Source organism: Callionymus lyra, chromosome 7 (assembly GCF_982586985.1).
Source record: "Callionymus lyra chromosome 7, fCalLyr1.hap1.1, whole genome shotgun sequence".
In the NCBI taxonomy this organism is placed as follows: domain Eukaryota; kingdom Metazoa; phylum Chordata; class Actinopteri; order Syngnathiformes; family Callionymidae; genus Callionymus; species Callionymus lyra.
Window position 1 is genome coordinate 25,894,302 of NC_141824.1, and position 14,180 is coordinate 25,908,481.

The following is a 14,180-nucleotide window of genomic DNA, read 5'->3' on the forward strand; positions in this document are numbered from 1 at the left end:
TCATAAATCCATTTTCGACTTGGATGTGTCCTTGCATTTGATGAAAAATCGGAGAAAACAAAGACCTTGTTTTCGGTCGAAAATACATTATCAGAGTGAACAAAGCGTGTTTGCTACAGTAAGAATAATGTTGAACTTTATAATCTATTACAACAAAATCTGGACTAATTTTATTTTAAATGAAATAAAGCTGATTCCCTCCATCCCTCCAATAAATGCATTCATAGTTCTGTTCTTTTTTGTTTTTTATAGTGATTCACCTTCAGGTTACCAATTGTATTTTCTTTTGACAGAGGTTGGTGTGACCAGCTGTAGGCTATTCCAAATTCAGCTCTAAAGTCGGAGGCGTCCAAGAACACACCAGAGATAAGTGACCTGGTGACGTCCATTTGTTATTCTCCTGCTTCCGATCCTTCAGGATTACTTGTCCTTTTATTCACTGAAAAACATTTCTGGATTTGCAAGCTCTTTTCTTTTGTAAGTTTCTCGTGTTTTTATTCCGATTTTATCTGCTCTTCCTGACATTGCCTGCAACTCTCTTCTGTTTCTGTTGGTTTCCGTTCGAGCTTTGGATTCATACCTATGGATAAACGATGCTTTAAAGTTTACAGTTTGAGTTATATTGTATGAATTATTATTTATAAAATAACTTTCTGAAGCAAACTCTTCCTCTTTATGCGTTTGGGACCATTGCTTCTAAACTTGTCAAAATACACACATTCATAACAGATATTTACATATCAAAGATAAAAAACAACTGCCCATTTATATTTTTAACTCGAGGAAATAGACCTAAAAACATTTTTATTTAACTTGATTTATATTACTTTTATATTGAAATAACATTAAATATGTTTTTTGCATTCAGTAATATCATGATTTATATCCATCCGGAATTTTCTTTTTAAATGTTAACACTTAATATGTTATAGCAATTACAGAAACACAGTTTTTTAAGGAGCATCACATGCAACAGATGACCTCACTCAAACATATACAGGAGCCAAAGTCTCAAGCTATTAAGTTCCCATTTATTAGCCCTCTTTGGTAGTAAGCTAAAATGTAAATAAAATTATTTTAACTGTAATGTGAGAACATTTTAACCCCTTTTGTTATCTCAAGGGTCAAGGTGACCAGAAGGCCCGAAAAACAAATGTGCTTGTAGTATACCTTGTGTTGTTACTTGGTCACCTTGACCCAGAGATAACTCGAGGGTTAAAAAGGACATACAAATATCACATCCATATTTTTAGAATAAGGATTAAGGATACTATTATGGCAAGAACACACTAAATGACTGAAAATAAATATGTTATAATTAAAAGAACGTGCATTTCTTTAGCCATCTGTTTTCATCATCTCTTTAAAAATACAGATACTAACAGGATTGTGTGCAAAAATGGAAAGATTATATCACATGTATTTTTGTAAATGTCTGAAAAGACTTCCTTCAGAAGAAAAGTGAAAATTAAATGCTTGACTAGGAACACAATAAAATGTTTTGCTCCATTAGTGGCCACATATACATTAAACCCAATGCTAATGAGCATATAGCATCAATAACTAGTGTGCAGATGCTGCATAGATTAAATGTCATTAGCACATTTCATACATCATTACTAGAGCTGGTCTAACACCTTCAGGCTCTGCCAGCAGACACACCACGGAGAGGCGAGCACTGACGTGTGCGTGGGCGTGTGTGTTCATCCCTTCTGATCGCAGACAAAGCTGTTCCCGAGCAGACACATGTACAAATACACTCTTATTGTCCTCGTTATCTGTGGCGTCCACACCGACCAGCCGCTGGACACTGCAGTGTCCTCCATCGTCTCACTGAACCAGAGCTCATCACAGCCGCTTTCCATCTTAAGAACACGTTGAAACGACTTTTTTAAAACCTCTTTACCTATACATGACCGCTTAGAGAATTTAAAATATAGAAAGAAGAAAAGCTCTCAGTACACAAAGAAGAATCCAACACTGATCAATTACTCATCCTGAACCACACAGCTATGATAGTAGCAGCTCCAAGAAAATTTTAACTTCTTACAAGCATTTTATTTGCAATTGTCATCAACAAAAATGATCATGTGACATAATGAACACATAGATAAAGACATCATTGTGTAACATTAAAATAGAAAAATATGAATAAGTTGCAGAAATAATAAAAACGGTTCTTCGCTCTAAAATATCTAAAATATATATAACTAAATATGTTTGATTTCAGTTGAGAATTGTTTGATTCCAGTTGAGAATTGTTGGATTTCAGTTGAAAATAGTTGGATTACTGTTGAAATTGAATGATTCCAGTTGAAATTTGTTCGTTTACTGTTGAAAATTGTTCAAATAATTGTTTGATACATTTTTTAATTGTTTAATTTCAGTAGAAAATTGTTTTTAATACAGTTGAAACTTACAGAAACTGATGTTAAAATGAGATTAAAACAAATAAACAGATCAAACAGTTTCCCAAAAACTTCCTGGATAGGTGTTGTTCATTTTTTAAATAGAATGCTTCCTCAGACTCTTTGCAAGTGTGAAATAAAATGCACAGAATAATCTCAGAAGAGATAAAGAGGTGTTTGTTTTTCTTTGATTATTGATGATCAATTCTACAATCGATTCTCACCTAGGTTGCAGAAAGTACCCACAATCCTTCACTCAAAGCAGAGTAACATCCGCTGACATGGCAGATTGTGAGCTGTGCGTCACATTGATGGCTATAAAATCAGAACACTGCAGTAACCATGAGAGTTCTACTAGATCTATTAGTTCAATATCCATTAAAGCAGTGAGACTTCCTCATTTATTCCGCCACTGATTCCAATCGGACAAATAAAGCCATTTCAGCCTCATTTACCCTCGGATAATCAAACATATCCTTAAAGATCAAAAGTTCTAAGTTGAACAGATTCTCACTCTCTGCTTCTAAACTCTGCTGAACATGTGATCTATGATCCAGATGATTGTCAGAAGCTCAAAACCTCACCTTCAGTGTGTATGGCAGACACGTAGCTCCAGTTGTACCTCTTGACAATATCAACCATGGCTCTGGCCTGCTGCGCGTCTGAAGGCACCACCCGCATGAAGTACTTGTAGAGGCTCTGAATGGTGAGAGAGCAAAGAATAAATGTTTGATTGATGAAGGAAGTTCTCTGAGCTGATAACTTTCATCGTGTGCCTTTGAAATATCACCAAACTTCTTAATATCTTTCACTTTGGCTCCATCTGTATTTACTTTATGTTTATCTGGGTGATAAACCATGAATACAATATTTACACGATGGATATTAAATGCCAGCAAAGATGATGCTTTAATACTGAGTGCAGAAACCATCCATTATGTTTATGATGTGGCACGTATAAGTCAAAATTATATTCTTACAATTGATTCATTTGTTTGGTTTTTATCACAAGTGCCAGACTGACTCTATAATCCTTGTAAAAAAAATTAATTAAGAGGAGAAAAGTAAAAACTTGACAAAATGTAAATCATGTTAATTAATCTATTTTATACTTTTAATTAAGGTTTTTGAGGATAATATGAACCATATTGGAGTTGTGATCTTAATGGAATGTTTAAGACAAGGGTTTCAAACGATGTGATTAATCACAATTAATTAATAACAGTCATAATCAATGTTTGTTTATTCAAATCGCATTAATCTAAGTTGAAAATGAACAGTTAAACAATATGTACTAGGCCTTTAAAAAAACATAAATTCATTAAAAAATGACATGTTTGAAGGAGTTGTTAAAAGAAGATAACAGTATAAATTTAAATATTGTGGTATCTTTTTTTTAATGACATTGTATCGATAATCAACGTAAAGATAATATGGGAAAAAAATAGCATCAAATGTATTTTTTGCTTGGCTTTCAATTTACATTACATTTTTATCATATTAAGTTATGATTTTTATAACAATAAAGTGTGTATACAATTAAAGTTATAGATATAGATATAGATATTCACAATTAAAATGCAAATATTTGCAGCATTTGAACATTTTTGTTTTAAAATTAAACTTCTGGCCGCTAGGAGGCAGCAGTCATTACGTCGGATAAAGAACAATACAAATCCTGCAAAACCCTGGCGATGACTGAGGACAAGAGGATACAGTCGACGCTAGCAGATCTGTAAATTCTGCGACAACAGAGTCAAGAACTCTGAGAAAACTATAAATATATATTTGTCCCTACAGTATGGCAGTACATTATCCATGTGCCCCTGTATCATGATACACAACACTGTGTTATTACCTAATAACAAGTTATAACACTTGATAAACTTAACCCTGCAAGAGTGTTAAGCGTTGAGTTATACTTCAGCACTAAGATGTTGGAGGAGAGAGAAGGGTTGGAGCACAAGGCAGAAGTAAGTGGACTCGAGAAGAGCACTTGTGCACATTTCTACTCGAGCACAAAAGATGGGATGTTCAGCCACACAAGAGTTTTTGTATCACAGGATTGATCTGCAGCATTATTGCAACAGGAAGCAAAGGTAAGCGTCTCACCTTGTCGCTGAGGTCCATACTGGTGGCAGAATAGGCAATCTGTGGTATGTTGAACAGCTGCAGCAGGTTCTGGACCTGAATGGCCACTGAACTTGATCCCGGCCCAATTAAACCCACGATGGGTTTCTTTCCCCGCATGGGAGTGGCAGACGGGTCAGAACACTTCATGGTCGGTGTGCCACCTCCTCCTCCTCCTCCGCCACCTCCTCCCCCGCCGCCTCCACCTCCCCAAGCCCCCCCTCCACCCCACTCCTCCGCCTCGTCGGACGACACCAGCGAGTCCCGGATGAACTCGATGCTCTGCTCCAGCGCCACGGCCGAGTGCCAGCAGGAGTCCCGAATCTCACATCCCAGGGAGATGTTGGGGAGGATGTAGGGGTCGGCGTTGATGCGGTCCAGCGTGTGCATCATGGCCTCCACTCGCTGGATGCCGTACTGCTCTCGCACGGCACCACATTTGCGCTCGTGCACCTGCGAGGGAGGAGGTTTTAAAATCAGGCTCAAGGGGTTCAGGTTGTGTCTGTGTTGCGTAACTGTTGGTCTTGTTTGTCTCTGTGAAGTAATTACACCTAACGAGCTGAGAAAGTGTAAATGTCAGCGAGCAGCGAGGACGCTGTTAAGGTTTGATATTCAAAGACCTTCACAGAAATGCCAATCTCAGGAAACCATTGGGATCTTTGGCTCTTTGTCGACACATGCCATCGTCAAAATATCGACACATATTAGACCTTGCTATGGAGGTACATTAGCAACACTAGAACATAGGATGGTGGACAAGTATTGTTCTGATTGTTTAAGCGCTTTGTGACCCTGGTCTGGAAAAGCGCTATACGAATAAAAATGACTTACTTACTTACTTACTTACTTACTTTAACATTTTTAATGTTTGTTTGTTTAATTGTTGATGGTATTAAGCATTTAATTATTTAGTTTTAATCATTTAATTGACTCTTTTCTCTATTGAAAGGTTGAATTGGTAAAAAATAAATGTAATTCTAAAAATATATTGAAAGGTTGATTAGTTTTCATTGAATAATTACGTTTCATATTTATGTATTCAAAGTTTAATTCATTTTTTTTAATATAAATTAATTTGATGATTTGTATATACATGGGGGGCTGGGGGCCCAGTTTTTCCGGGGCGTTAGGCAGGGGACACCCTAGAAAGGAGGCCAGAGGTTAGGGCAGACAAAGACAGACAACCATTCACACACACACTTGTACCTCCGGACAATTTTATTTTTTAAGTTCCCAATCAACCTCTGTATGATTTTGGACTGTGGGAGGAAACTGGAGCGCCCAGAGTAAACCCTCACAACACAGGGAGAACATGCAAACCCCACCTGAGCGAACTGGCAACCTTCTGGCTGTGAGGTGACCCGCTGACCACTGCACAACTGTGCCTCCTGAATTAGATATTATTTTTAAAGAATTGAATATAGGAAAATCGAACATTTTTAATTGAATATTATATTTAAATAATATTTTTTACACAGAGTTTCATATTATAACTCCAACATTTTTTAAGACTCAATATTTTTTCATTTGTTGACCTTTAAAATTCAACGTCAAAGTGTTTGTATAATAGTGCCACGAGACAGTATCTGATATGTGCCAGTGCTACTAAGGTCACATGACCGTATGCATGTCAAATGATTGGCTGACCGTCTGATCAAGTAGGTCTTTTGGTATTTTCTGGTGGCCCTATTATACCAACATGTATATTTACTTCAAAAGACTACAAATTTTTAAATATTTAATTTAGAAAATGTATTTTTTAATTATCAGAATATCAAGTTCAATTAATAAAAAGATTACAACTATTTAATATACAAATTATTAAATGTAATTATTCAATAAAAACGAATTAACCTTTCAATATAGAAATGATTGAATTCAATTATAAAAAAAAAGAAAAGAATACTAGAAAAAAACAACTACATTTCATAAAAAATTCAAAGTATGGACATTCAATATTGCGATGGCACTGATATAGCTTCATAAAAACAAACCTTGTCTGCCGGAGGTTGGTGATGCACTGAGAACAGCGCTCCAATGATGATGTCTCCAGGAATGTGGGCTACGACGCGTCGCTCATTGGACTGAGCGGCACGAGTTGGATCGAGGTCGACCCAGATGGATAGGAAGAACAGCGTCCAAAACATGGTCCTGGCCTGGTAGCAGAAGCCTTCGTTGAAGTTAATGTCTGGAAGAACTTCTTGTTTCCAGAAGACTTTTCCAGGCCATGGTCAGAGTGAGTCCGGTTTCTTGATTATTTAGGGGATAATTTCTTTCTTTGCTTCTACTGGGATCAGCTGATCGAAGACGCGACACAACTGCAGGAGACAAAAGAACAATTGACAGATATTACAGTTTGATCGCCCAGAATCATTTTAAGGTGTGTTCATACAGCCAAGGGCGGCCATATTGTTATGATACTGACAAGCAGACGCCACATAAACACATTTAAATGGACTTCACTTGTACAGACTCTTTTTTTCTTACAGGTTTTGGACCAAAACATCAGTTAATCATCAATTTCCTGAAAAGACCTCCGAGCTGACCAAAAATATGGCCTAGGGGCCAGAAGAGGCCCTTAAACTGCATTATAGTGGCCGGTGCCTGAATTTTGTTTTTTATTCATTTCTGCTTTCTCCTTTTTTCCATTGAAACAACATTTGAGATGATGTTTTTTTTAAAAAGTCTATGAAAACACATGACATACAACAAAATAAGCTTATTTTATAAGAGCTTTAAAAATTGCATTTGTTTCAATCCTATAGGTTTTTCCACGTCATTGTTGTTTAATTTGTTGTTGTATTATAATAATCAGGGTATCGTTTTTTTCTATTTTCTCTGGTAACTTGGCTTGATCAAAAATAATCTCTGGGTTGAGGGCCCCTCCCAACAGTCCCAGTAAATAATTGATGGCCCTTGAGTATACCCCCTTTTTGGCCGCTACTTCTGTTATAAACGTTTATACTAATAAATGTTGTATTTGTCAAGGAGTGGTAAAATATACAACTTTTTCAATGTCACAGGACAATGTCTCAAATGAACAAACCACAAAGTGTTGATGCAAATTTATGAATAATGAAAACATTTCTTCTGGTATGAGGGCCCCTGCTCTTTCTCACACCCTCGTGTGGCCAAACAAAAAGTTTGGACTGTTTGAGCTGAACAATCAGGTGTTCAAAGACAGAGAGAAAAAGTATACAAAAGTAGCTTTTCAACAGACATCTTATTATGTTGAAGCGCGGGTGAGATCAATAATTGCTCCCAACTCTAATCTGACTTGTCTTTGCCAATCTGGACATTTTAAATTAGATTTTCAGACACTTTAATATAAGGGTCTGGAACAGGTTTATCTATCTAGACTGCAGCGATGCAACATAAATGGGAAGAGTCCAAATTCATTTGGCTTTTTGGTTGCACACATGATTGCTGTTGTCAGCAGCCACCAGGGCCACTCAGGAAGACAAAAAGCAACAGAATGGAAAAGTGACGTGAGTTAAAAGGAGAATTTAAAGCAGAGGATGCAATCATGTAACCACGGGCGCTGGTGAAAAACTGGCAGAGGCAATTCTTGTGACAACAACTTAAATGTGCTGTGTCACCAGAGAAGAAGAATATGTTTAGTGTGACCATGCAAGTAATGTTACTGTAAGACCAGAATTAGATTGAGGTGACCAGATGCATTTCATGAGCTACTAAAATTAGTGATGGTCTGATGAAGAAGAAGAACATTTGGTCAAAACAAAGAAAAATAGTGCCGCCATCTACTGGACTCTGACAATAATGATACTGCGTCATAAAGCTTCATCAGACCATTACTACTAAAAATACATTGACATTTTTTTCAATAGAATATTTTTCATGACTGAGAGATGTTAAATCCCTCATGAACCCAACTTATATATTTTCTTATTCTCAATTTAAAATGATTTTCATTCTTAAAAAGTATTCCATTGATTATACACTTTTGTGTTTGAAACTATAATTATTCATAACACAGTTTTATTAAACCAAATATTCAAGGATTTTTTGTGTTGCAATTAAACTCCTGGCAGCTAAATGGCAGCAATCATTAAATGTTCCGCAGCTAAAAGAACTATGAAATCCTGTAAGATCCCAGGGATTACTGGGGACGAGAGGATACATTTGACTCTAGCAGCTCTTAAAAGGTGTAGTTACGATATATTTTGGTTTAAAAACCAATGGAAGCAGTCACAACTTTGTTGAGACTTGTGCGATCGGTAAATTCTGCAACACCAGAGTCAAGTACTTGCACAATACTACAAATATTTACTTGTTCCCACAGTATCGCAATGAATCGCAATACATCTTATCATTGCCCCTGTAACATGATCAAGTATCACAAAGCCAGATTCATACACACCCCTATTTAACAATTCAATTGTATTAGTTATCTCAAGTCACTTTATATTTTAAGTAAGACTATATTGAGGGAAAAGAAAAAACGGATCCCAGCGGATTGAGCATGAGTGAATCACAGCGTGACAGAAGCGAGGAAAAACTTCCTTTTAGAAGGCAGAAAATTCATGCACAACCAGACTCAGTATTGGGGGCCTCCTGCTGTGTCGGCTTGGGGGGTAGACAGATGGATGTAGAAAAGAGTAAGGGAGGATACAGTGAGAGAAAAAGAAGAGAATCTTGGCTTTTTTTAAGAAAAAAGAACTCCACTGAACAGATATGTAAAAATGTAACAAAGTATACCTATATTAAAAAGTACATACTGTAAGTGTCTTATGTGACTTGATGATTTCAAATGTGTCCAGCATTACAAGAGTTAAGAGTTTTCTCTGGGTCGCAGCGTAATCATTGGAAGTGTTGTCATGACAGCCATGGAGGAATATATCCTGAGGCTATAAATGAGTATCAGGGAGCGTTGTGTATTCTTTTGTCGAGTGTAGATACCTAGTTATTATAAATTATAGAGTGCAGCCATTTAATCGAGTGCAAACAGAGGTGATGTAACGGCAAATTATCCTCTTTTGAAAATTGCACCGCGAGTCCGAGTGAAAGATTGTAACAGGAGGCGTCTAATTAAAGGAAACACATCAAGCATTTTGTTAATCGGACGCACAATTGCATTAGTTTCCCGAGAGGATTCTGAACTTGCATTTCCTCTGCATCCCTGTGCTACCGTCCACTTAACCCTGACGACATGCGGAGCAACCACTGTGGCCCTCAGCCAGTTCAGAGAGGAACATGTGGCATCACCGCAGATGCAAAGGTGAATCAAGGTCGTGAGTGGGGGAAGGGGCCACACATGGATGAGGAAATAAATAGTAAAGGTGAGAAAGGTGAGAAAACCAAAACAAGAGTGTCAGGTAGTTGCAAGGCCAACACTTGGAACTAGTTTTATTGAATGTTATTAATGTTATGCTGTTGAGATGCAAACAGACAAGTAACAAACGTTCAATTGAAGTACATTAGTACCATCAGCATATGATGAATGATTAAACATTTATATTATTAAACTTTCATTTATTTACTTTATAATTTAAAAAACGTCTTGTTGTTTTAAGTGTGGTATTTATTTATTTTCTATTAATTTAATAATTTAGTTAAAAAAAGTGCTATTTTGTTTTACCCACATTGAGTTTTATATTCTTATTCCAAATATTCAAAAATATATTTTTCTAAATTAAATATTCTATCATTCGTACCCTTTAATATTATATTTAATATAGAATGGCACTATTGTACTTTTCTATATTGATTTTAAAAGTCTATGAATAAAAAATATATATTGAATTTAGTTAGATTATATAAATATTAGATTAAAAACGATTTCTTTATTTTAATTTAGTAATTTAAAAAAACAAATTCAATCCTTAACATAAAATTATTGAATACAATTGTTAAAAACAATGATATGCTTTATAAAAACAACATCATTTCACACTGATATACTTTCATTGTCCACTGAAACAACATCCATGTTACACAATCACGCCACTCTCCAAAAGAACACTAGCGTTCCATTTGCAATCCCTTCACACGGTCACACACACACCGATGCTCGGCGTCGCTCTACCTTCTACTCTCTCTGTTGCTGCAACTTCAGCTGAAAGCAAATCAAATGGCCAGAATCTAAACAAACATCTCAGTGCAGTTAGGATTCCTAACTGTGCACACGGGCATCGTAAACTAGTCCCAGTCAACTCAGGAGGCGACAGAACAATAAATTAGGAGCTGAAAAGACCCTCAGCTGAGAGCTCCGACTTAATCCTCTATGTTAAATAACGGGTTTGAATCAGCCGGCCTGATCTGGTAACAGCAGCTAAAACACATCATCAAACGCAAGGCCCTCGGCTCCAATGAAACCCATCAAGAACTATTTATGTGGCCCAGAAGAGAGTTGAATCACTGGAGTCTCAATTTTACCAGAGAAAAATGAATTATTTGACAATCCTAAAGAATAAATAATTTTGTCCCAGAATGATCAGACAAAAGCTTTACATTTAATTTAGAAAAAACGGAAATCCTTGTAATATAAGTTTTTAATTATTCTAAGAGAGGACAGACATGTCTACATCATTAGATGGGGTGTGAGAAAATATCGATAAACCGATATGTACCATTTTTTTTCTTCACAATACTGTATCAAAATTCAATAGCACATATCGTTGTTTTTTTCATTGATAGTTTGGCTTTCGAATCATATTTTATTTTTATTATAGTCCTTTCATGGTTTATATTTCAATATGGTTTGTGTAAAATAATTATTTCATTTTGTATATTAAGAAGAACATTTTCACAGTGTTTGTTGATTTTTGTTTTGCAATGAATTTCCCAGCCACTAGATGGCAGAAATCATAACATCTTCCACAGCTAAAGAAACAATGAAATCCTGCAAGACTTAGCACGACTCAAGCATATTTTCATGTTTCTCAGACAATACTACAAATATATCCTTCTTCCTACAGTATCGCCATATATCGCAATATATCTTATCTTATCGTTATCGTTGATCTGCATCGTTATATGTAATATATTCACCAGTTACTTGCCGACACACAGCCCTAAACATTAGCACTTGGAATAATCTCCTCACAAGTGAATGTGTGAATTATTCTGACAGTTCTCTACGGTTCAGCAGCAATATAACGACCACTCAGGTGTGTGAAACTCACCGCATAAACACGGCTAATTTTGCGTAGCAACAGCCGTTTGCTCACAATGTCAACATTCACCGAAGCAGTAGTTTTCCCGCATCTTCACTTGCTCCACTCAGGCTTCCTCTTTATCTTAACACACATCTCTCGGTCCCTTCACACCTCTTAAACTTTGATTGACGACCACTCCACTTCTGAAACCATTTGACACAAATAAAGACCCAAGGGAAGAAGCATGAATGAGCAGAAACTACAACAACAGCCATACATAGAATAAATATTATTATTTTTAGAGGTGATGACAACTTATCCTCGGATTAAAACCGGAATTTCTTTCTCAAACTAATTTGTATGATTTTACAGAAACTGTATATATTTGCACCTTAAAATACAAACTGTAATTTAGCTTTATTAAATTATAAAACAAAACGTAAATGTTCAATAGAAGACAACACATGTTTTAGTGGGAGGTTATGTTGCATTGAATGGCCCATTATTTATTCTTTATAATCATCACTAAACACAACCATTTAAATAATAGCGAAGCAATGGTGGGTGAAGGTTGTCGATTACGCGTCGAGTACATTCATTGTATTCAAGAGTCATGAACCTTGGAATATTAAATTGGCCGTTAAATGCAAACATGCAGCGAAACATACCCACACAAACATAAGGGGGCTTTCAATTATAGATTTATGATTGACATACATTTAAAGCCATCGAAGTGTTTAACAATCACAACGTATCATGTTAAATACACAAAGAACGGCTCATAAACGCTGCCCACTTGTCAATCATCAGGAGCCATTCATAATGTAAACAAGCTTAGAATGGCGTAGATTGATGATATGTTCGGGAATACAAGGAGATTCATTGTATGAATAAATAAAAAGTAAAGAAATGCACCTTTGATCACATATGATGAACATATAGTCAATTTAATGATACAAGAGCACAATGTTTTTTAATGTATTTAGGATTCAATTCCAAGGCCATTTACATCTTCCTTCAAACTGGAGAAAATAAAAAGACGACCCCAGATAAAGGATGGAAACATGTAGATGTGTTTATGTTTGTGACTGAAGGCCAAAGTACAAAATATAATAAAAACGGTTTAAAAAAAAATTTATATATGTAATTCCACAATGTACCATGTTGGCAATGTTTTCTTAGCTAAATTACCTTTTTATTCTGTCAATGTGTGAAAGAAACCTCTGACCACTCTGGTTTCCTCCTATGGTATAGGATAAACTATAGTAGGTGCAAGATGTGTGATGAAAAGTCTAGGCTGGACTGGAGACTGGTCCAAGGTGTCCTCTGCCTCTTGCCCTGATTAGCTGGGAAAATATACTTAATTACTTAATTATTATCATTGTATAGCTTGCTGGATATCAACAGTGGTCAATCAGCGCGTTTCATGTTTGATCACACGATGTAATAGCACTGTATTACCAGTTCAACTGCATTTGTGTTGTTTTCGTCACCACTTTACAACAATACTGGTGACGTAAACATGTCCTAGTTTATAAAGTATATTGACATATTTTCAGAAAGACAAAGTACACGTGCCCAACAAATCCTCTCCCACGTTTTCACTCGACCAAACTCCTTCGCAAATCATTTAAGGCAAGTGAAACATTCATTGTAATCCCTATAATATTACAAGTTATATATTTATATGCGAGTACCTTTTTTTAATTATCGATTAACCCATTGTTATTTTGTACTCGCTGATTTCCTGGTTGCTATTAATCTGACTCAAGTAGAGCCCGACCAGCCATTTTTACCGAAACTTCCGCTTATTTAATAAAAAAAAGGTTTTAAATATACTATAACTGCTATTAATTAGTTTTTTCTCTGCATATTTTGAGAGTCAAATTTTGCAACTTTACGAAAATGTATTGATTTTAAAATAACTACTCCACTATAACATTATGAATTTGGATTTACCAAAAAGGTAACACCTAATTTATTGATCAACTATTATTGATTGATCCCTATTGACTTAGGTTGACCAGAAACCAGTCTTAATAATTCAGAACTTTCTTAATAATTATCACAGGAATATTATACTTATATCACCGGACCGGTCTCATAAAAATACTGGTTTCACAGAAATTCATCTTTAGAGATACCTATATTTTTGAGCAGTGGGTTACATTTCGTGGACAGAACCAATTGTGAGAGACGTTTGGAGAAAGATGCTCAGAATTGAACGCGTTCTTCAATGACATTGAGTGTCTCCTCCTGCAGAATCTCATCTCTCACCTGGAAATGTAAATAACACATGTGTGTGACACGAGTGTGAATCTCAACTTGCTGCAGCGTCAAGGTGTGACTGAAGCACCGCGATGACCTTAAATCACTTCAGGATCTTTCAACAGGAGACAGATTGTTTACAGGTGAAAGCAGAAGAACGTGTTACTCACGGTGATCCTCAGAGGACACGCGCCGCGTCCTCATCGGAATCGAACACGGGGTTCAGTCGTCGCAAATGGACGCAAAACCATGACAG

General features: G+C 36.2%; 1 protein-coding gene across 3 annotated transcripts in view; it reads right to left on the reverse strand.

Annotated features, from left to right (window-relative positions):
• grm5b (glutamate receptor, metabotropic 5b) overlaps positions 1-14,180 on the reverse strand; it is a 64,408-nt gene that overhangs the window by 45,359 nt on the left and 4,869 nt on the right. For 2 of the 3 annotated variants that reach the window (XM_087796088.1, XM_087796090.1), the window contains exons 2-4: positions 6,533-6,856; positions 4,521-4,991; positions 2,993-3,107 (exon numbers count right to left, since the gene is read on the reverse strand). In XM_087796088.1, the coding sequence (XP_087652214.1) occupies positions 2,993-3,107; positions 4,521-4,991; positions 6,533-6,685 (739 nt within the window). In that variant the 5' untranslated portion in view covers positions 6,686-6,856. Of the gene's footprint in view, positions 1-2,992; positions 3,108-4,520; positions 4,992-6,532; positions 6,857-14,094; positions 14,153-14,180 lie in introns of those variants that run through there. The other variant, XM_087796089.1, reaches the window with a different exon arrangement.